Source organism: Stegostoma tigrinum, chromosome 45 (assembly GCF_030684315.1).
Source record: "Stegostoma tigrinum isolate sSteTig4 chromosome 45, sSteTig4.hap1, whole genome shotgun sequence".
NCBI classification, from domain to species: domain Eukaryota; kingdom Metazoa; phylum Chordata; class Chondrichthyes; order Orectolobiformes; family Stegostomatidae; genus Stegostoma; species Stegostoma tigrinum.
This window is the reverse complement of record NC_081398.1, coordinates 13,621,667-13,645,788: the sequence shown is the minus strand read 5'-3', so window position 1 is coordinate 13,645,788 and position 24,122 is coordinate 13,621,667. Positions and strand designations below refer to the sequence as shown.

Genomic DNA, 24,122 nt, shown 5'->3' with positions numbered 1-24,122 from the left:
TCACCTTAAACCTATGCCCTCCACTTTTTTTGGACTTGCCTGCCTCTGGGGAAAAGACCTCGACCAATCATTCTATGCTTAATGATTTTATAAACTTCCCCCTCAGCCTCCAACACAACAGGGAAAATAGCTCCTACCCTAGCAACACCCTTAAATCTTTTCTGAACCCCTTCAAGTTTCTCAACATCTTCTCTATAGCAGGGAGACCAGACATGACCAGCTCCTATACTCAATGCACTGACCAATGAAGTCATTACATTGAGCTTGCTTTACCTTTACACCTTGAAAGATAGGTGATGACCCTGTGAAATTGAGTAGGAAAATCCTTCCTGTTCTGCCCGAGGTAATGCCCTGTATCAAGATGGTGATCTCTTGTTCTGAACCCTCTGGCCGAGGCAAATATTTCAGCTTCCAGCCTCAGTTGTTTCAATGAATCTCTTACTAGCTTCAGTTTAGAAGCCCTGACACCACCATCACAGACAACAAATGTCACTATGGATCAGTCTTGAGCTTTTGCTCTTTTCCATAGAAAAGCAGAGCATGTTTTCCTGGGTCAGGGGACAAAGTACACCATGCTCCAGGCATGGTCTCCAAGTCTCCTGTCACTGTCTTCCTGACTGCATGCTCCATCTGCTTGCTTTCTTTCATTGACTGGTGTTGAAGTAGATCCACATCTCAACTATTCCCAACCTGTTTCCAACTTCACTGTTATCCATGTCATACTGTATCCTCAATGTGTTCCTGCTAATTCTCAATCCATGCCTCCAGTGCACCACACATCACGCACTATTTGGTTTTGTGCAATAATCTGTCTGGACCTCAAAGCTTTCTGAAAATGCAAATACACTGCATCCACTGGATTTCCATCTATTTTATTACATCAACTCCAGATTTGTCAAACATGCCCCTCTCTAAATAAATAGATGTTGATGTTGTGGAATATCATTTGGTATTTGATCAGTTGTAAGGATGTGATAACAGGACACTCTTCTGTATGACTAGGCCAACTGGTCTAATTCTTAGTTTGCTATTAAGCCTGAATAATGCTTACCATCTTCATCTGCTGTGCTGTTCCAAGCATCCATTTTGGAAGAGGATGATACGTGCTTCCACTACTTCCATGGCCACCTCCAGCATCCTGGAATATAGATTTGAGGCTCTTGGGACTTCAGAATTGATCATGTTAATTTATCCATGTTTTTGAATTCCTGCCTTCAGTTATTCTCCTCCCCCCCCCGACTCTCTTTTTTTCTATTTTTGTTTCATAATGCAGGCATATTTTCCACTAAGAATTGTGGCTGATTCATGTTAAAGACTTGTTGTCATCAATTAAGACAAACTTATCACTGGGTTAATTAGCTTGCCATCTTTTGTTCCTCATCATGAACCCCCTTGCCTGTAAGGGGTCTATATTTGACTTCAGTTACTTTCTGTAGGTATGTGAAGTGATGTTTCCATTTACTTTGTGTTCCAAGCAAACTTGCTTAGAGCTCTTTGGTGGAGAAAGTGGATAAATGAGCTTTTCCACTTTGAAAGTGCAAACAGAAGGCAAATTAGCTGAAAGATGATAGATTAGGAACAGGGCAGGTACACCTAGGCCTTGTATACCAGTTGCTCAAAGTAAGCTAATGGTAAACGAGGAAACTGTTGGCCTTAATAGGGAGAAGATTAGTGCAAGAGTAGAAATGCCTTGGTGCAACCATGTGGACAACGTATCTTTTGTCATCAGGATATGACCTATATCACCAGAATGATGCCTGGGATAGCAGGACTCCAGTATGAAGAGACCGGATTGGTTAGAACTGTATTCACTGTTTGAGGGAACCTCCCCTATGCTCATGTAACTAGGACTAAATAAGTGAACAGATATTTCACAATGGATGTGGAATCCAGAGCTAGTGATCTGGTTAAGGATAATAGTAGGCAATAGGTCAGGGGAATCTCTCATGCCTGTGAAATTCTCTTCCACTGAAAGCAGCTGAGGTCAAAATAAGGAGCTACAAGGAGTCAGATTATAATTAAGGCTAAATGAGCAAGGGCATACAATAAAGCAGGAACAGGGTACCAAGCTGAATGATCAAACATACTGAAGAGTGGCATAGCAGGCTTGAAAGGCTACTTCTGATATTGTTTATGCATGTTTGTAGAAACTTAGTCTCTAAGCTTAAGCAAAATTAAACTTGCTCTGTTTATCCCCCTCTTGATTAACCTGGTACATTTGCATCTGGTCGGGCCTTCCATTTTTTTGGAAAAGAAATGGCAGACCAGTGGCATTAGTTGACTGAGCAGGTTTGTGTAAACTCCTCGCTCATGTCACACTTTTCAATGGACCTTTTCAAGCACCAAAACATTAATTCCCTGAGGTATAAAAGTTCTAGGCCAGTCAAATACAGACAAGAAGTTGAGGATTATACAAGATTAGAAAATGTTTCACGTGAGTGGTTAGGATTGGGAAGGAGGTACTAAATTCACAATTAAGATTTTGAGTGGCAAATTGAAGGAAGAATGTGCAGGTCAGAAGTGAGGAGGTTGCTCTTGCAGAAAGCTGTAACAGCAATAATGGGTTGAATGGCCATCTGTACTATAAAATTAGTATTATGATTCTGACGCCCATATGTAATGGATATTACCTGACTCCCACATTCTCTTGCTTTGTGCTATGTAGACTGTTGAGGCTGCAAATGTGACTGGCCCAGGAGGTGTTCCAGTCAAAGGCAGTCCTTATGCCCCAAACCGCCGTCGATTCCGCAGAGGCTTTGTGAGACGTCAGGCTCTTGTGGCTCAGGCAAGTGACCAGAGACTTTCAAATCGGCCATTTGACCCCTTATTGTGACACGTCTCTAACTTCTTCCACACTTGCGGTTACAACCCCTTGTACTACACACCCACTGCCATTCCCTAGTAATGGGCAATGTGTGGCAGCTTTGCCAAAAGTCTTCCCAGCAGAGAATTAATCTGGGTGGCCAATCATGCATGCATGATACAATTGTCAATGGTCCATTTGTCAGAAGAATTCATGGTAATGCTTATCAGTGCCCAACAGTAGATGGTAGAGGGGCATGAAGTGAAGCCTGCATAAAGGTGGCCTAGGGCATAATGGACTAAATGGTGTGGTTTGTGCTTCATGATCCATTCCATTTCTATATCCAACTAGATTTAGAGTGGCACAGTAACCCCCTTGTCTGGGGCCTTCACTTTAATCTAGACTGTAACGCCAGAATGCTGGCAGAGAATTTGGCTGGTGCATGGAATTGCTAGCAAGCAGGCTATTGGTCTCATTGTGGCACCAGTTTCTGCTGAGCAAAATCTACCTCCTGCCTGCATATTAGGGCAGCTCAGTGGTTAGCACTGCTGCCTCAGTGCCAGGGACCCAGGTTTGATTCCGTACTCTGGTGACTGTGTGGAGTTTGCACTTTCTCTTCCCCATGTCTGTGGATTTCCTCCCATAGTCCAAAGATGTACAGACTAGGGTGGATTGGCTATATGAAATTGCTCAGTGTTTAGGCATGTGTAGATTAGGTGGGGAATGGGTCTGGGTGTGCTGCTGAGGGTCAGTGTGGACTTGTTGGGTCAAAGGGCCTGTTTCAACACTGCAGGGGTTCTATGAACACATTCAATTTTACCTTAGTGTTTATTCAACTTTCCCTGTCTCATTACTACCCTCTTCCACTTCCTGTTCCATGTTCCCTTCAGTCTGGTAGACGCTTCTGGAATTCCCAATAGGATTTGTAGGGACTATCTGTTGAATTCTGGCCCCCAGAACTACAAACTTCCTACCTCTGTCTACCATATCAGATCACCCAACACATGTTTGGTATGTAGGCCACTGGTAGATGGACAGACAAAACGTGCTTTACTTTGATCAGATTCCATCTTATGAACTCTGGTCACCTGTAGACTCGTAACAAAATTAAGACTTTAGTGTGACTGAGGTCTCCTTGAGCCAACAGCCAGCGTCACTCTGGTCAGGTCCAATCTGTCTTCTCTGGAAGATGCCCAGGCTACTTGGTTAGAGCTCAGTCTCACCACAGAAACTGGCCCTTATGGTCCACCCAGTCCATGTCAGGCATAATATCAAACTAAGTTAGTCCTGCTTGCCTGGTCCTTGCCTGCATTCATATACTTTGCAGGCTGTTAGAACTGCTTGGACTAAAGTCTTGCAGATATGATCACTACTGACATGACAAAGCACCTTTTTGCTAGGATATCTGCCCTTAAAGTAGATGAGTGCTTAATATTCAAGACTGGCAGCTGTCCTGTTGAGCTGAACTTGTGGGTAGCGATGATATTTTCAGCATGCAGCACTTCAGGGATTTGTGGGCATCTTAGAAGCAAGATTAATGTTGAGGCCCTGACCAGAATGAAAGCTTGTTTCCCCCCTTTAACCTGGTATTTGCATTTACTAACGCGATCTGACTGGAACTATCTGGACCCTAAGTTGTACCTGTCCTGAGGGGACAAGCAAAGGGAGTTTTCTTTCTTTCCCTCCCTTTGATCGCTTATCTTTTTGGCACAGGGTGGCCAAACAGTGACGCGTGAGTCAACAGAACCTTCAGCTGAGGGGGGCTCAGTGGAGACTGTTAATGGGCCACAACAGACCCTCGAACAGCGTCGGCGACCCCCACTTCCCTATTTTAACCGAAACCGGTTTCGGCGGCGGCCGAGAGCCCAGACCCCTCTGCAAGATGGAGAGGGGCAACCAGTTGCAGTGAGTGACCATTGTTCCTTTTTTAGTTGTTTTCCAAAAATTCTTCAAGTTTAAGGGCAATGTTGGTTCTGCTGTTAAGTTCAAGTCTGGTGCTCACATCACCACTTCTCCAGTAACAAGTGGGAAGAGGCAAAAGTAATGGTGTAATTTTTAATCTTTGAAGTGGTTTACAATTGGCCTCAGAACCCCTTGAGGGGTGTAGCTTCTGTAATCTACTGGGATGTTCCTGCTCCACTGCAGTTTTCTGCTTTGAATGGCCCTTGGTGTTAGAAACTAGCAATAGAACACAACAAGTACTGTACAGGCCCTTCAGCCCACAATGTGCCAAACATTTACCCTAATCCTAAAGTCTACCTAACTGCCACCCTACCTTGTGCTCTCTATATGCCTACCCAATAGCCACTTAAATGCCCCTTGGGAGACCAACTCCACTAGCTTCTTCAGCAATGCATTCCACACCCTTGCCACTGAGTCAAGAACCTACCCCTATGTCTCCTTACATCTCCACTCACTTTAAAACTCTGCCCCCCTCGTAATAGCTGTCTCTACCCTAGGGTAGAGTCTCTGGCTGTCTACTGTACTACACTCATTTTGTACACCTCCAAGTCACCTCTCATCCTCCTTTCTTTCTAAAGAGAAGCCCTAACACACTCAACCTTTCCTTGTAAGACCTTCCCTCCATTCTAGGCAACATCCTAGTAAATTTCCTCTGCACGTTTTTCCAACACTTGCACATCTTTCCTGTAATGAGGCTGCCAGAACTGGACAATACTCCAGATGTGGCTGAACTAGACTTTTGTATAGCTGGACCATGACTTCATGGCTCCTGAACTCAATCCCTCTAATGGAAGCTAACATACTATAATGCCTTAGCTCCATCCCCCCACCTGGGTGGCAGCTTTTGGAATTGTGTGGACTTGAACCTGAGCTCCATCTGCTCCTCCACCCTGCCAAGAATATTACTTAACCCTGTATTCTGCTTTTAAATTTATCCTTTCAAAATTAATCACCACAAACTTTTTAGAGTTAAACTCTATCTGCCACTTCTCCATCCAGCTCTGCATCCTATCAATGTCCCTTTGTTACCTAGAACGGCCCTCCACACTATCTACAACTCGACTCACCTTGTATCATCTGCAAACTTACTAATCCTCCTTTCCCTCTTGCATACAAATTATCTATAAAGATCATAGAGGACCCAGAACAGATCCTTGTGGTACACCACTCGGAACTGAGCACCATGTTGAATATTTTCCACCCTTTGTCTAAGGGTCACCCAATTCCAAATCTAATCTACCACACACTTCCTCCCCCCCCCCCCCATCCTGTGCCTCACCCTCTGCATGAGCCTACCATGGGGAACCTTATCAAATACCTTAAATCCATGTATACCACATCCACTGCTCTACCCTCATTCATGTGTTTCGTCACTTGCTCCTCTCAGCTCTTTCCAATAACTTGCCTACCACTGAAGTAAGACTAACTGGCCTGTAATTTCCAGGGTTATCCCTATTCCCTCTTTGGCATGGCAAACATCATGCCTTGTTCAATCTTCTGGCACTATACCTGTGGACAGTGAGGGTGAAGAGATCATTGCTAAAGGCCCTGCAATCTCTTCCTCACTTCCCATAGAATCTTTGGATAAAACCTATCAGACCTGGGCGACTTGCCTATCTTTAGGTTCCTCAAAATTCCTAGTACGTTTTCCTTACTAACATTGACCTCCTAGCCTACCACCCAATTTCTCACTGTCCTCCCCCTCAACTAGGTCCCTCAGTTGTGAATACTGAAGAAAAGTATTAAGAACCCCTCTTTTATCTCTTTAGGCTCTGCACAAATTCCCTTTACAATCCCTGATCAGCCTTACCCTTTCTCTGGTCATTCTCTTGTTCTGCATATATGTATAAAAAGCCTTGGAGTTTTCTGATCCTATCCACCAAGGCATTCTCGTGCCCCCTTAGCTCTCCTACACCACCTCCTTTTTAGTTCCTTCCTGGCTAATTTGTATCCCTCTAGAGCCTTTTCTGTTCCCCCTCTTCCTAAATCTTTCGTAAGCCTCCTTCCTCTTAACCAAGCATTTGACCTCTCGAACCAAGGCTCCATCACTCAGCTGCATCTTTCTCTGCCTCCTGGGGACAAATGTATCAAGCACATGCAGTATGCATTCCTTAAACAATCTGCACACTTCCAATGTTCTTCCCTGATGGCATCTGTTCCCATTTTGTTACCCGTTCTTGGCTAACAGAATTCTAATTACCCTTCCCTGCCCCCCCATCATAAACCTTGCCCTGATGTACCTATCCTTTTCCATGACTATTGTAAAAGTTATGGCTACTGCCAAAATGCTGTCCTACCAACAGGCCTGACCCTTGATCTGAAAATAGGGTGTAGAACAGTAGCTCAGTGGTTAGTACTGCTGCCTCAGTGCTGGGGACCTAGTTTCAATTCCAGTCTTGCCCAAGTGTCTGCAGTTTGTACATTTTCCTTGTCTGCATGTGGGTTTTCTCCCACAGTCCAAATGTGTACAAGTTAGGTGGATTAGTCATGTTAAAATTACCCTTAGTGTCCAGAGATATGCAGGCTTGGTCGCTTAGTGATGGGGGAAAATGCAAGGTGATGGGTCAGGTCTGGGTGGAATGCTCTTCAGAGAGTCAGTGGAAGCCAAATGGCCTGCTTCTACACTAAGGATTCTGATTGGGGTATGGGGAAAGGGGTTTTAAGGGTTTCTCTGCCATTCCACTGAAGTGGAAATGGCACAGAATGGTCTCTGCAACCAGTGTGCAAATTATGCCCCATTCTTCCACAAGCTGTCTCTCTCAATTCCACGGAGGCCACCTGAATGACCAACTGTCAGACCCTATCAAGACATTTCGGTAAGTTCCATCAATAAATTCTGTCATAATACAGCATCTTAACAGGCAGTCAAGAAAACTTCCAAGGTTTTGATAGACAAGTGGATGAGCTAGGATATATTTCTCTAGTGTAGGAGATGGTGGGGCCATCTTAGTGTGTATAAGATCATGAGGCATGAATGGAGTGAATGCACAGCCTCTTTCCCAGGGTTGGGGAATTGAGGACTAGAGGACACCAGTTTAAGGTAAGAGGGTATGCATATGGAATGAGCTGCCAGTGGAAGTGCTTGAGGTGGGTACTTTTAACAACAAAGGCACTTGCTACCCATGTATCGTCCCAATGTTTAGGAGGATATGGGCCAAGTGCAGAGAAATGGGGTTAGCATGGATGGATATCTTGTTTGGTATGGGCCAAAGGGCCTGTCTGTTGCAGGTTTGTACTATGGCATATTATACCCCTTCCAAATCTTCACGTGCATTCCAACTCTGCTAAGAATACAAAGAATGAACTGTTTACTTTGCTACCAAAGTAGTGTTTATCCAGGTAAACAAAAATCCAGAGGTCTGTCACAAGGTAATTTGTTTTCCAGTTTTTGGCTTTTCTGCAATAGTGTTGTCTGTATGGTGATGACCATTTTGACTTTAGTGGTTGATCAACTGAGCTTGGGTCTGGTCTGCCTTTCCAGCATGCTTGGTTTTTGCCTTCTTACATAAAAGGAGATGAATACTTTGTCTGCAGGCTTGATGTTTCGTGTACTCTTCTGCGTGCAGAACAGCCTGGCTCAAACCAACTGGAGGGCTGCAGTCGGGCAGAATATCCTCAACTTGCACAGTTGTTCAGTCTTGCATTCTGCCTCATGGTTTCCAAAAAGTGACAATTTTGCAGCTCAATATGTAGCAATTGAAAGAAAACCTCAATGGAAATCTCCCATGGTATTTCAGTTGTAGTCCTCCAACTTCCATATTTGGTGTCTTTGGTCCCAATGGTGAATTCAGCATCCCATTTGAAGTTGATGGAATGTAAGTAAATCAGTTTGACTTTCAGTTCATTGACAAAACTGGCTCATAATTGGAGAGTGCTTCTACAGTGTCAAGTGACAAAACCTGCTTTCCTTTTTCAGGGTGATGTGGTTTCCACTAACCAAGAGCCAGTGTCCGATTCTGGTCAGGCCCAATCTCAACAGCAAGGTCAACAAAGGACACCCAGAAATAGACCCCGATCCCAATTCCGCAGGTAATGTGCTGGAACAGTGACCCTTCTCGCCTGTGGGCTTCAGCTGAACATGGAATCTCGCAGTGCTCCTGTTTATCAGAACATGTATTGACACTCTGATCACTGAACTTTGTTTTAATCATTACTGGGAATTAGATGTCACTGGCTAGGCCAGCACTTATTGGCCATCCCTAATTGCTCAGGGTAGTTGAGTTTCTCATAATGGCCCTACAGTCACATGTAAACAAGGCAAGGTGACGAAGTTTCAATGCAGTCTGGAGCTAGAGAAACAGCCCTGAAAAAGTGTGTAAACCCAAAAAACCAGAACTGTGGGTGCTGTAAATTGGGAACAAGTTGCTGGAAAAGCTCAGTGGGTCTGGCAGCATCTGTGGAGGAGAAAACAGTTAATGTTTTGGGTCCAGTTCTGAGGTCCAGGTGACCCTTCCTGAAACACTAACTTTCCTCCTCCCAGATGCTGCCAGATCTGCTGAGCTTTTCCAGCAACTTTTTTTTTTGTAAACTCAATGTTGATCTTCCTGTTCCTGCCTGACCTTAGTGTCAATACAGTCTGGAGCTTGAGGAACACAGACTGCAGTGTCTCCAGTTCTAGCCTTTCTTTGAAGGCTGGCAGTTTTCTTCCCTAAAGGACACTTTAGTGTAGGGGGATTTTCCTGATGATGACAACCACCTAAGCCATTGTCAAGACTGAATTCCTGACACTGAAATGCTGCTGCTGGCAAGATTCTTATGTCTTAGAATTAAACCCAGATACCCTGGTGACATTAAGTCTGGTAATACCACTGGGCCACTTCCTCCTCTATATTGTCCTAATCAGTTAGAATCTTTTTTGAATAAGGCAGTTTATAATGGAGCATTTTACTAATTCTCCCTAAACCAGTGTTTCTATATATCCACTCATGGGTTGTGGCATCTCGGAGGATTTTTGGGCCATCCCTCAGGTGCTCTTGAGCATAAAATGTTCTATTATTTCACAAGGTAGTTTAGAATGATGGGCCTATAACCACACAGGGCAGGTGAAGATGGCATTCTTAAAATCCCAGCTGTCACTGATTTCTTTACTATCAACAATAGCTGTCAAATGTGAATTAAAAAGCTAGTCCAGTTTATTTATTTGATCTCCTGCCCCACAGTAACCAGGAACCCAGGTTAATGCTGAGCTTGTGAAATTTCTAACGAATGCAAATCTGTCACCTAGGACACCATTTGATCTCAGGCTGTCATGATGATCACCTCCTTGAGGCTTAACATCACTGATTCTAATGCTGTAGAGAAATACCTAAAGCATTTCACTGCTTAATGGTGCAAGATGCCCACTGCCATGCCCAGGGAGCTGTCAAAGTCCAAGTGATGGTAATCTTTATGTTCAAGAGGCAGGATGGAAGACTTCAAATCCTGAGCAATGGGGAGTCTGAGGTCCAATATGGAGTGTGGTAGGGGGTGAGCAGGGGTAAGAATCTCAATAGGGGCTGGAGAAGATGGATAAACCCCCAAACTGAATCTAACTTAATGCAGTTGAGTGAGTGGGAGTGGGTAGTGTTAAAGCAGTCAGTCAACAGTTGTCCCTAAGTGGTAACTGACTTTCTCCTGCAGGCGACCTTTCCGTCCACGCCCACCACCTCAGGAGGTGTCAGCTGACCTGGATGAGAACAAGGAGCCCAAGACTGACCAGCCACAGCCTGCACGCCAGCGTTTCCGTCGTTCATTCTTCCGTCGCAGGGAAAGAGCTCTTGCCCAGCCTCCTGTGGCACAAGAGCCAGCTGCTGCTGAGGTGTCTCCTCCCACTGTGTGCAGGGCATCATTCAGAAACTCCCAGCATTGAGCTGAAGGCAGTGTAGAACTTCAGGAGTGGAGCTGTTAAGCTCAATGTAGTGGAGCAAGGCCATTTCGTTTGGTTGGGAGATAAGAACTTGCTGTGGTGCAGGAGCACAGACCTGGGTATAATTCATTTCTGAAGGTGGAAGGAAAGTTGAACTGAAAAATCTAGTTTTAATAGGGCTGCAGAGTAATAGAGCAAGGGGGTAGTGCTGAACTTGTATGAAACGATGATTCAGCCTCTCCTGCTCAAGGAGCTGGATTTTTGTGAAGGATGTGGAGGCATGAGGGAGGCTTAGAAAAGATTGACAACTCTTCCAGGGCTAAGGACTTGAGCAAAAACAAAGTTGGGTCAGATCTCCTTAAAGGGTTGAGAATTGATTTGAGGGCCTCCATAAGGTGTCCAGCCAGACCAGGTGGGCTGGAACTCTGACACTGAAGGAAGGCATCCCTCTAGCACTATTCCAAAGATATGGAAGTGATCAAAGCTAACTGAGTGGCTTGGAATGCGTTGCCTAAATAGTTTTGAAACTGGTGAATTGAGGCTTTGTAAAAGAGGATGAGACCACCCTCTACAGGTCTGTGGTCAGATAGCAGGAGAGTGGCACTGCTCAGAGCAACAACCTCTGCCAATTCTGACCTCTGTTCACTTGCACATGTGCATTTTCATTGCACATTATTGCAAAAAGCACATTAGCTGGTTGTTTCAATGGGCATCTTGTTAGGCTTTCTTACAACTGCCCATCCAGTAGTCAGCTTGTTGAAATTGAGCAGTTGGAAAGAAAATTGTGGGTTGAAGCATAACTTGCATGCACCTGAAGATTTTTGCAGCAAAATGGGATTTTTCATGAACTGAAATGGCTAAAGGGTAGGAAGCTAGCGATTTTATTTCAGTCAAGATTGAGGGACATTGGTATGGCCTCTTGTGGTATGGTGTCCAATTCTGGTCAACACCACGGGATGGATTGTATTAAACTGGAGAGGGTGCAGAAGAGACTTGCTGAGGTATAGAAGGTTTGAGTGAGTGGAAGAGGTGACTTATTTTTATAAATGGGGGTTTATGTAGAGTCCCTGTCTTCCTTCTGCACCCCCACCCCCCACCATGGGATTAGGATGAGGGGGTGCACTAAGGTGTGAGCAGAGATATTAAAGAAATGAGGGACAAATTGAGGGTGGTTTGCATGTAGAATGAAATTCCTGAGGAATTGGTGGATGTGGGTATAATCTTGAAGATACTTGGATGACTACATCAGTAGGACAGGTTTGCAGGGATGTGGGCCAGGAGCAAGCAGGTGGGACTAGTTTAGTTTGGGACTGTTTGTCATAGAACATAGAACAGTACAGCACAGAACAGGCCCTTCAGCCCACAATGTTGTGCCGACCATTGATCCTCATGGATGCACCCTCAAATTTCTGTGACCATATGCATGTCCAGCAGTCTCTTAAATGACCCCAATGACCTTGCTTCCACAACTGCTGCTGGCAACGCATTCCATGCTCTCACAACTCTCTGCGTAAAGAACCTGCCTCTGACATCCCCTCTATACTTTCCACCAACCAGCTTAAAACTATGACCCCTCGTGCTAGCCATTTCTGCCCTGGGAAATAGTCTCTGGCTATCGACTCTATCTATGCCTCTCATTATCTTGTATACCTCAATTAGGTCCCCTCTCCTCCTCCTTTTCTCCAATGAAAAGAGACCGAGCTCAGTCAACCTCTCTTCATAAGATAAGCCCTCCAGTCCAGGCAGCATCCTGGTAAACCTCCTCTGAACCCTCTCCAAAGCATCCACATCTTTCCTATAATAGGGCGCCCAGAACTGGACGTAGTATTCCAAGTGCGGTCTAACCAAAGTTTTATAGAGCTGCAACAAGATCTCACGACTCTTAAACTCAATCCCCCTGTTAATGAAAGCCAAAACACCATATGCTTTCTTAACAACCCTGTCCACTTGGGTGGCCATTTTAAGGGATCTATGTATCTGCACACCAAGATCCCTCTGTTCCTCCACGCTGCCAAGAATCCTATCCTTAATCCTGTACTCAGCTTTCAAATTCGACCTTCCAAAATGCATCACCTCGCATTTATCCAGGTTGAACTCCATCTGCCACCTCTCAGCCCATCTCTGCATCCTGTCAATGTCCCGCTGCAGCCTACAACAGCCCTCTACACTGTCAACGACACCTCCGACCTTTGTGTCGTCTGCAAACTTGCTGACCCATCCTTCAATTCCCTCGTCCAAGTCATTAATAAAAATTACAAACAGTAGAGGCCCAAGGACAGAGCCCTGTGGAACCCCACTCACCACTGACTTCCAGGCAGAATATTTTCCTTCTACTACCACACGCTGTCTTCTGTTGGCCAGCCAATTCTGTATCCAAGCAGCTAAGTTCCCCTGTATCCCATTCCTCCTGACCTTCTGAATGAGCCTTCCATGGGGAACCTTATCAAATGCCTTACTGAAGTCCATATACACCACATCCACAGCTCGACCCTCATCAACCTTACTAGTCACATCCTCAAAAAACTCGATAAGGTTTGTAAGGCATGACCTACCCCTCACAAAGCCGTGTTGACTGTATTTGATCAAGCCATGCTCTTCCAGATGGTCATAAATCTTATCCCTCAGAATCCTTTCTAACACCTTGCAGACGACAGACGTGAGACTTACCGGTCTATAATTGCCGGGGATTTCCCTATTTCCTTTCTTGAAGAGAGGAATTACATTTGCCTCTCTCCAGTCCTCAGGTACGACTCCAGTGGAGAGCGAGGATGCAAAGATCTTCGCAAGTGGCGAAGCAATTGCATTTCTCGCTTCCCAAAGCAGCCGAGGACAAATCTGATCTGGGCCTGGCGACTTGTCAATCTTAATGTTTGACAAAATTTTCAGTACATCAGCTTCCTCTATCTCTATCCATTCCAGCATGCACACCTGCTCTTCAAAGGTTTCATTCACTACACAGTTCGATTCTTTCGTAAAGACAGAAGCAAAAAAACTCATTTAGGGCTTCCCCTACCTCCTCAGGCTCCACACACAAGTTCCCTATGCTATCCCTGATCGGCCCTACTCTTTCTTTGACCATTCTCTTATTCCTCACGTAAGTGTAAAATGCCTTTGTGTTTTCCTGGATTCCTTCTGCCAAGCCTTTCTCGTGCCCCCTCCTGGCTCTCCTCAGACCATTTTTGAGCTCCTTCCTTGCCTGCATGTAATCCTCTCTAGCTGAACTTGACCCTAGCTTCCTCCACCTTATGTAAGCTACCTTCTTCCTTTTCACTAGAAGCTCCACCGCTCTCGTCATCCAAGGTTCCTTTATCTTACCCCTTCTTGCCTGTCTCAGAGGGACATATTTACTCATCACTCCCAACAACTGTTCCTTAAACCATCTCCACATGTCTATAGTTCCCTTACCATGGAACAACTGCTCCCAGTCCATGCTTCCTAACTCGTGTCTAATCGCATCATAGTTTCCTCTTCCCCAATTAAATATCCTCCCATTCTGCCTAATCCTCTCCTTCTCCATAGCTATGTAGAATGAGAGAGTGTTATGGTCACTATCACCAAAATGCTCTCCCACCACAAGATCTGATACCTGCCCCGGCTCGTTTCCGAGCACCAAGTCTAGAATGGCCTCTCCCCTCGTCGGCCTGTCAACGTACTGCGTTAGGAAACCCTCCTGAACACACCTTACAAAAACAGCTCCATTCAAATCATCTGCTCGAAGGAGGTTCCAATCAATATTAGGAAAGTTAAAGTCACCCATTACAACAACCCTACTGCGTCCACACTTTTCCAAAATCTGTCGACCTATGCTTTCTACAATCTCCCTGCTGCTATTGGGGGGCCTGTAGTAAACCCCTAACGAGGTGACTACTCCCTTGCTGTTCCTAATTTCCACCCATACTGACTCAGTAGGCAGATCTTCCTCGACAATGGAAGCTTCTGTAGCTGTGATACCCTCTGATTAGTAGTGCTACACCCCCTCCTCTTTTTTCCCCCCTCCCTATTCTTTTTAAATGTTCTAAACCCTGGAACATCCAGCAACCATTCCTGCCCATGAGAAACCCATGTCTCTGTTATGGCCACAACATCATAGCACCAGGTACTGATCCATGCTCTGAGTTCATCACTTTTATTCCTGATACTCCTTGCATTAAAGCAAACACACTTTAACCGATCCCTTGGTTCCTTCCCAGGAAAATCCTTCCCACTAGCTGGTCTACCTCTTGCTACTGCCTCACCTGCATCAACGCTCACCTCTGGTATACAGCTCAGGTTCCCACCCCCCTGCCATACTAGTTTAAACCCTCTCGAACTACTCGAGCAAACCTTCCACCCAGGACATTGGTCCCCTTCCAGTTCAGATGCAACCCGTCCTTCTTGTACAGGTCCCACCTTCCCCAGAAGGCATCCCAATTATCAACATATCTGAAGCCCTCCCTCCTACACCAGCTGCGTAGCCACGTGTTCAGCTGCGCCCGCTCCCTGTTCCTCACCTCGCTATCTCGTGGCACCGGTAGTAAACCAGAGAACACTACTCTGTTCGTCCTGCTCTGCAGCTTCCATCCTAACTCCCTGAAATCACTTTTTATATCCTCAAACCTATTTCTGGATGGTTTGGACCAAAGGATCTTGGTCTATGCATTTGTTGTGGGACTGGAGGAAAACATTAGCTGCTTGGCCTGGAGGAAATCCTGTGGCAATACCATCTCTTTAGGCATACATGATATTTAGTTCATGTAGTCTGATTCATAGGTTCATGGAACAAGAGGAGGCCACTGTCAAAGATCTGCTACACTAAGTCAACTTTTCCACCTCTTGACCCATAGCCCTGCAGGCAATGCAAATATGAAGATATAAACTTGTGTTGAGGTGGTTTATTCAAACTTGGGCAGCAAGTTCCAGGTTCCAACCACTGAAGAATTCTTGGGTTGTCTGACCCTTCTACCTCCATTTTAAACACTGTACTTCTCTAAACAGGGGTGGGGTTGGGGGGGAGGGGGAGGGGGGGGAGAAAGTAGCTTCCTATCCAGTCCACTAACACTTTTTTGCTACTGCTGAGGAAAACACCCCAGCCTAGGGCAGCGTGGTGGCTGTGTAGCCTCACAGCTCCAGGGACCCTGGCTCTAACAGCCTCGGGTAACTGTCTGTGTGCTTGTTGGGCTATAGGGAATCTAATCTATCCAACCTTTTGCTGACAGCCTAGGGCCCTCCAGATGAGGTAGCATCCTACTGAATTTCCTCTAGTGCAATCAGTCTCTTCAGATCACATTGTGGTGACTAGCTACAGTAATCTTTTGTGACCTAACCAATATAATTCAGCTTTTTTTGTCTTCTATCCCACATACTAACAATCAGTGCCTGAGCTGTGGGTATGCATGCGAAAGTCCTTCTGATGTTTTTAAAACTCTGTTGTTTTCCTTGCTAGCCCTCCCAACTAACTTAGCTCCTGCTTCTGGATTGAATTTTGTTTTAGTAATGCCCTGCTCAGGTCAGCTCAGGGTGTTCAGTTATTTTCATAGTCAGAAAATTTAGTTTAATTGCATGATTCCATAGTGCACAACACAGCTCCCTACAACCTGTCTAAAAGTTGGAATATTGGAGTGCCTGGATATAGTTATGTACAATATATGAAGCTGTCCTTCATGATATATCTTACACACTGTCCATCTTCAATACAAAGCTCAACCACTTGGCTGTTTTGTATTGTGCTCAGTGAGGGACTACTTTAGTAGCCTACACATGACAATTTTGAGGATTGTCAATGCAGCATAGTTTAATGGCTATGTGACTTGTAGCTGTTTTTTTGTGCAGGGCTATGCAGTTATCTTGACAAATGTGAATTTAGTTTCCTTTTGGCAAATCCTCTGCCAATTGACACTTGTCCTATATTTCTGATTATCCATTATTACATACCTGAAGCAAGCAGGACTTTTGAATCCAAGGGTAGGGACCCTACCCAAAGAATGCACTTTCTCCTATGGCAGAAATTTAAATTTGGTTGCATTTGTACTTATGAGAGCTTGGTGTTCAATCCTTGGTTTGCTGGACAAGGTGCAATCACTTTTGGCTTAAACTCAGACTTTAGGCCACTGGCTGCAGGTGAATTGACAATGGAGCATGCATGATGCAGAAAATGGCACACTTGGCCAACTGGTTGTGGTAAGGGCTATGCAAGTGGAAAAGATTGACATTAGACAGTAAGTGTGGGAGTTTTCTTTTGGCTATCACCACTGAAATGGGATAGCCTCTTGAGTTTCAGGCACCATAGTTACACCCTTCTGTACAGTAAGGGAGAAATGCTTTTCAGCAAGAGACTTTATTGTAAGAGGAACTTTAGTTCCGTGCTGGCAAGCAAGACTTGTGCATGATATATTCCTGACCCTGGCACCAGGGAGGTGATGTCTGGCTACAGGCCATGCTGAGAATGATTTTAGGATCATTGAGACAGTTTCTGGGCTGGAGGGGATCTTTACAAGCTAGTCAGATGTACAGCATTGAAGCAGACACTTTGATGCAACTTGTCCACACCATTCAGATTCTAAATCTCTAGTCCCATTTGGCCCTGTAAACTCTTCATTTACCCATCCAGATGCCAACTAAAAGTTGTAACTGTACCAGCTTCCACCAGCAGCTCATTGCATCACTGTAGAAAAGGATGCCTCTTTAAACCTATGCCCTGTAGCTTTGGACCTCCACCCTTGTGGGAGTGGGTGTGGTGGAAGACCTTGGCTGATTGCCCCATCCGTGGCCCTCATGATTTTATAAACTATCAAGTATTCTCTGCTCCAAGGAAAATAGTCCCTGCTTATCCAGCCTCTTCCTATAGCTCAGACCTGCCAATGCTGGCAATGTGCTTAAAGATTTAAATTTCACAACCTCTCTACAACAGGGACACCAGAACTGAACACAATATTCCAAATGTGGCCTAACCAATCTTCTGTATAGCCACAACATGACCTCCCAACTCCTATATGCAGAATACTGATCAATAAAGCCAAGCATACCAAATGCTGCCTTCACTATCCTACCTACCTGTAACTTCACTTTCAAGGAACTGAGCTGCATTCACAGGTCTGTTTGGCAACAGTCCCCCAAGGCCCCACCAGAGTGTATAAATCCTGTCCTGATTCACCCTGATCAAATGTAGCACCTCACACTTAAACTGATACTCCTCAACGCTTCAGATCAACATGCTGTTGTACTCGGGTAACCACCTTTGCCTGTCCATGATACCACTGATTTTGGTGTCATCTGCAAACTTGCTGACCAATATCTACTATACTCTCTTCTGGCTTAGTCTTAAGTGAGAAAAGGCAGTGGACCCAGCACTCCAGTCTGCAAGACAGCCTTCCACTACTTCCTCTGTCTTATTTTCAAGCCAATTTTATACCCATATAGGTAGCTCCTCCTGGATTCCTTGTGATCTAACCTTGCTAACCAGTCTACCATGCAGAACCTTGTCAAACACCTCAAAGTCCATATTTACAATGTCCATGTCACCTTCAATCTGAGCTTCTTGAAATAGTTATTGAGACATGATTTCCAAGCACAAACCCATGTTGACTATTCCTAATTGGTCCTTTCCTTAAATAATACATAAGCCCTATCTGAGTGCCCACTATTGACATCCGGCTCTCACTGGCCTATAGTTCCCTGACTCTTCTTTACTGCCTTAGACAATGGCACCTCACTTGCTGGGCCCCTTGCTGAGTTATCACTTCCCTAGTTTCCCAAAGTTCTGAGAAACACCTGATCAGGTCCTAGGGACTTTTTGACCCTTCATGTATTTTAGGATGTTCAGCACCACATCTGATACATTTGAGATATTGCTATTTCCTCAGTTCTAAGTTCTCTAGCTTCCATATCCTTCTCCACAGTAAATACTAAAGCAAAATGTTCACTTACTGTCTTCCCCCCCCCCCCATCTCCTGCAGTTCCCCAAACAGCCTTGAGAATCTATTAAGGGGTCTTATTCTGTCCTTAGTTACTCCTGCCCTTAATGTAATTGTGGAATCACATTTTTGATTCTCAACTTTGGCATATAGGGTTATCTTGTGTCCTTTTTTGCCATCCTGACTTCATGAGTCAGAATGGGTCCAAAATCCTTTGCTGGAAAGCACATTTGTGCTTTTCTTAAATGGTTTTAACTCCTTGGGAGGGAGGGGGCACGGTGTCAATTCAGAAGGAATTGGACAGTTCAGTTGGTGCAAAAATGGGAGGTCTAGGAGGCTAAATTGTTTTGTTTCATAACTCACTTGTGGGTTGTGGGCATCCTTGGCCTGGCAGCATTTATTGTCTGTCCCTACTTCACCTTGAGGTGGTAGTGAGCTGCCATCTCAAAGGCAAGGAGTCTGACTGGTAAGTTTGAACTGAGCATTCATCAGGATATGAAAATATCCTCTGGAGGAGCAACAGTATTTGCATTTCAACCATTCCAGGGCACCGAGGTTTTAGGCACAGGTGTGTAACACCAATTGGGCTAGTGTTAGGGGGAGTATTGCACTAATGATTAAAGGAAACTACCATGACAGTGCTATCCTAGAAGGATTCTCAAATAAGCAATCTGGGTAGAGCTTGGAAATACAAGCAGTTACTTTGTGCTGACCACCCAACAGCCAGAGGTGCAGGAGCAGCTATGCAGGGGAGAGAAATGGGGCCTTGGTTGTACAGGATTTCAACTTTGACATTAACTGGGATCACCTCAGTGTGAAAAGAGGGGTTGGAAGTTTGTGGTTCCAGGAGATCTTGTGCCAGTATTTCAGCAGTGCTACTAGAGATCGGGCTGTACAACACCTTATCCTAGGGAATGAAACCAGTGAAGTTCAGGTTCTAGTGGGTGAGCATTTTGGGATAGTCAGTTTCAAAGCCCTTGAAGAAAGGTCAAGCATAGTGCAAAAGTTGCCTAAATAATGGGTGAAAACACCATTAGACCAGGTTTGGCAAGCATAGACTAGCTATTTGCAGGCAAACTGACTACTTGGAAAGTGGAGTCTTCTAGAAGCTGTATACTAATCATTCAGGGTGCAGAGGAGTTTCGGGATGTTGCCTGGGATGAAAAATTGAGACTAGATAAACTGGGCTTGCCTTCCTCTAGAACAGCAGAGGCTGAGGGATCTGATTTGAGGTAAACAAACTGAGGCATAGACTGTCAGAATATTCCCCTGCGTGCCCCCCCCCCCCCAAGCCCTGGTGGAAGATGTGTGTGGGGTGTAAGACAAAGGGGTGCAACCTCAAGGTGAGGAGCAAGTGTTAGATGTTCCTCAGCTGCCTGTCATCCAGAGGGCAGCAGATGTATGTAACATTCTACTTGGAGGGGGCAGGTCTTCTGGTGACACTTGAGAAACATTAGGATGAGGACTTCAAATGTCAGGGCATAGGATATGTACCAAGTGTAGGTAGTGTTTGGTCAGCATAGATGTGGTGGCTGGCTGTCATATGGCATGACAAGACTGACTCCTGATTAAACCCCAGTTGGAAATTAGCCATACTCCCCACTTTGGAGAGAAATGAGTCTTGCTTCCACACAGGTCAAGGAGCACAACTATTCAAGGAGTTTTGAGAAGAGACCCAGTGTACTAGTGAGATGAGGGGTTGAGGATTGTGTGCAGCAGAATCATTGTCACAGACCCAGTTATTCAAATGGCCTGTGTATCAGCTGTAGTCTTGTTTGTTTTCCTCAACTGATTTGAGGGCAGGGTGGCAGGTGGGGTTCATGTGTACATAACATGCAAATAAACAGTTAAATGTTAGCTGTTTGTGACATTCTCCTGCCTACAGCAGATTGACCAACAAAAATTGAGTCCCTTTTTGTCTAGTCTCTTAGCCACCTGCTTGAGCACATTCAGATGGTAAGAGTGCAGATTTTAATGAACTGTTTCCCTCCCTGATGTCTCATTTTTGGTGTGGCCTTGAGGATGATTCCATCTGTGATTCTGGCTTGAACTATATTTGGGTATACTTTTACTGAACTTTCCAGGCCAGGCTCCAACTTCTAGGATTTTGAGACTTAACCTCTGTTTTGCAATCTTCCTCTCCACAAGGAACAGAAGGATAATCCCACTGACAGCTCTGTCTCAGCAACCTTAATTGAAGGAGCTTCAGAGACTGTTCCTGTTCCAGTCCAAAGTCCAGTCCTGGTTGTTCCAGAAATGCCAGTGACCAAAGAACTTCCAGTTTTAACAGAGACTGCCTCCATAGTCGTGACCACAGAACCAGAAAATGTCATGACCCAGGAGTCTGCAGTAACTCAACTGCTCAATGTAAGCATCTTTTTGGGGTTGGAATTATTTTTAGCTTTAAAGTATTTCTTCAATATTGACTGCCAGTCATTCAGCCTATACTTTCTAGAACAATCCAGTCGGTCTTTACTTCAGCTCCTGCAAACTTCTTGTCCTGTCTCCTTTTTGACATGGCCCGCTTCCAGTGTGCACCCCCAGCGTTGAGTTCCAGATCACTCACTAAAGACCTTCTACCTCCATCTCTTCATATATTTGCTTAAATCTGTCCTTGTCCTTGTACAATAAATGGGAACAGCTTTAGTCTGTTTTATGCAAACATCTGGTCATTGCATACACTTCAGTTAAACACTGCCCCTCTTCCTTTCAACTCCAAGTATAACCCCAGCTGGACACTAAACTCAGTCATAATCATACTGCATGGAAACAGACTCTTCAACCTAACTTTTCTGTTCTGACCAGACTCCCTCATTCCTGGATCATTCTGGGGCATCTACCCTGCACCCTGTCAGACCTCCCATCTTAGTGTGGTGACTAGAACTAGTCAAGTGCTGTAGTTTGGGCCATAAGGATTTCATTTAAGGCAATGTGATGTTCCTGTTACTTCTGAACCTAATACCTGAGGCTGATCCATATATGCATTGCTAATGCTGCTGTCCTTCACCTTCATATATTGCACTTGAATCTTCTGACCCATTAATTCAGTGGGCAAGGAACAGTGCCATGTGAAGTCATATTGTGCCTGCTTGTCCCTCTTCTGTGCCCCCCCCCCAACCAGAATGCACTTCCCCTTCCCCTTCCCCTGGTCTCTGGGTCTCCAGTTGTTAGATTCTTCAATAGAAAAAAAACTCCTGGAGATATCCCCTGCTCACTGTTTATCCTGGCAATTTCACACTTTCTCAACTGTTCAGTTTGTTTCTCTTTGGATATCCAAGGTGCTCTGGTCTTGAAGATCTGTCTGATCATATCTGGGCTTTAGTTGACTTTCCTTAGTAAACCATTCTATTTTTTAAAACCTGCAAAAACAAACAGGAACCTCCCTGGCAAATCTGGAGTTGGGATGTCCAGTATAATGAGATTATTGGGGCCTATCTGATTCATCCTTGTTCTAATCTGCATGTCTCTTTATTCCTCTTATCCTGCTTCCCCATCAATGTTTTGATATTTGCTTCCACCACTCCTGTGGGAGATCATTCTCCTGAAGAAAATGTATTACGTACTGTCTGAAATTTGGTGTCAAAGTTCTGGTCTCTTCCAAAACAGCTTCATTTTTTAAAAAGCCCTCATCAGGTCATCCCCAGAGCCCTGGAAGTGGGTGGTGGGGTGGGGGGAGAAACCTGGTCAGTTTGGTTTTTCTGGCAGGATAATCTCAGCTGCTGGGAGGTTAGATTTTTAAAATGTTTAATCCAATGGATGCAGGAGTCCATTACTTCAACATCTTGTACCTGTACCAGTGTCCTATTTGTTAAAATTCCTCCCAACCCCTTGCGTAGACCTTGACCTTCCCTTCCTATCCAAAAATTGGATAGCCTCAAAGTTATAAACTCCCCTATCACATCCTTTTATAGTTGTTTCGCTTCTCTCCCCTTTTTTTAATTGGAAGACTGAATTTTCCTTTTGGCAGAATCATTACAGTACAAACAGATGGAGGCCACTCACATCTTTTTTAAACTTGTCTCTAAATTTGACAGCTTGCAAGTATGTAAACCCTTGCCTTTCCACAAAACAGCACACCCCTTGTGCATCCTAACTTTGGGCATGGCACATCTTGCAGGTGAGTTTAATTTCACCACTTTTTTGTCTACAGAGAACAGAAGACCTAGTGCCAGACCAGCTTGGCATTGCTCCCAGTATTAAAGCAGATCAGGAGAAAAGTAAGGCCTGAACTGAAGGTGCTCACTTTAGAGTGGTAAGTATTGGAGGGCTTGGTAGACTGCAATAGGATCAATACTAGGAACTGCTTATTCCTGGTTACTGATCAGCTGTGAAATCCTTTTTCTGTTGAACACTAGATCAATACTTAAATGAAGGAAATTTCTGAAGTTGCTGTCCTCAGCAGTTGCTCCAAACTCCATCCTCCCCCTCCCCACCCTCTAGCCATTGAACAAATGCTTTCAAATCCTTGGTCCCTAAGCTGATTTTTACTCTATCTGACTGAAGCATCCTGATCGCCATTTCTTGCCGTATCATCCACCCCCCTGCCCACTTTCTGCATCCAGCAGCTGATGAAAAGATCATCCATGCTTTTGTCCCAAAACTTGTTTTCTCTTGCATTACAACCTAGTCATCTGACTCCTTGTCAATAAGTTTCAGTTTGTCCAGTGTGCTGCGCCTCTCTTTTTAATTTGCAGCTCCATGGCCTCTTGACTCCCTCTTTTTTACTCCCCTCCTATTTTGCAGCCTCTTCCAGCCTAGCCAGGACTAGTCTCTTGTGCATTCTCTTCCCCCAACACCCCAGCTTCCATTGCTCCACTGTTTTTTGACCAAATCTCCAGCTACCAGTGACTTGAGCTGGAAGAATTTCCCTCCCTAAACCTCTTCCTTTTTAAATACTTTTCTTACCTGAGCTGTAATCTCCTGTCCTAATGTTCTATTCCTGTTTGTTTTTTGTCTGAATGAGATTTGGTTTATGTAAGGAAAGGTTTGTGCAAAAACACTGACTGACTTTTCTACTTTTTCTGCTGCAGGTTTCCTGCTAACTGCACTTGAAGCTCTCGGAATTGTGGGCACAAGGTCAAACAAACCTGGACTGCCCTATAATGTATGTTGTGACCCTGACTTTTGGGATTTTCTTTTTGATTAGGAGCGCTTGGATTTAGTTTGTCCCCCTTCCCTTTGGGAGACTTTGTACACATGACATTGTCCCGGACACCATTCTGCACAGTTTACATGACTTGGGTTTACTTTTTCATGTACTGATTTAGGGTGATGTGCAATAATAAAACTGCTTGCTAAAGATCAGCTGGTTTGCATCCTAGGTCTGTTCATTTGGCAGTTTAGTGATCTGACTGTAGATATGTCTCCTTCCATGCAATGCTATCCATGACCACTATCCCTATGGTCAAGCAAATCTTCCAGCCTTTGGGTATTTAGTCAGGCATTTGAAATTGACCCTTCAGTCCAGTCAGTCCTTGCTGCCCGTGTTCCCCAAACCAAAGTTCTCCAACCTGCCTGTCCCTGGTTCTCTCTGTCCTTCCTATAATTACCTTACTCAAATGTCTTTAACATTTTTGTCTGGTTCCCTTCTTGAAAATGAGTATTCAATTTGTTCTTGAACAGA

The 24,122-nt window shown here is 44.7% G+C and overlaps 1 protein-coding gene across 1 annotated transcript in view; it reads left to right on the top strand.

Moving 5' to 3' along the window:
• The window catches only part of LOC125448626 (Y-box-binding protein 2-B-like), a 40,647-nt gene extending 16,844 nt beyond the window's left edge, over window positions 1-23,803 (top strand). The window contains exons 5-11 of the mRNA XM_048524036.1: window positions 2,666-2,785; window positions 4,517-4,708; window positions 8,682-8,794; window positions 10,385-10,562; window positions 20,648-20,866; window positions 22,650-22,751; window positions 23,530-23,803. Coding sequence (XP_048379993.1) covers window positions 2,666-2,785; window positions 4,517-4,708; window positions 8,682-8,794; window positions 10,385-10,562; window positions 20,648-20,866; window positions 22,650-22,727 — 900 coding nt within the window. The 3' untranslated portion in view covers window positions 22,728-22,751; window positions 23,530-23,803. The remainder of the gene's footprint in view (window positions 1-2,665; window positions 2,786-4,516; window positions 4,709-8,681; window positions 8,795-10,384; window positions 10,563-20,647; window positions 20,867-22,649; window positions 22,752-23,529) is intronic.
• Window positions 23,804-24,122: the final 319 nt, after the last annotated feature.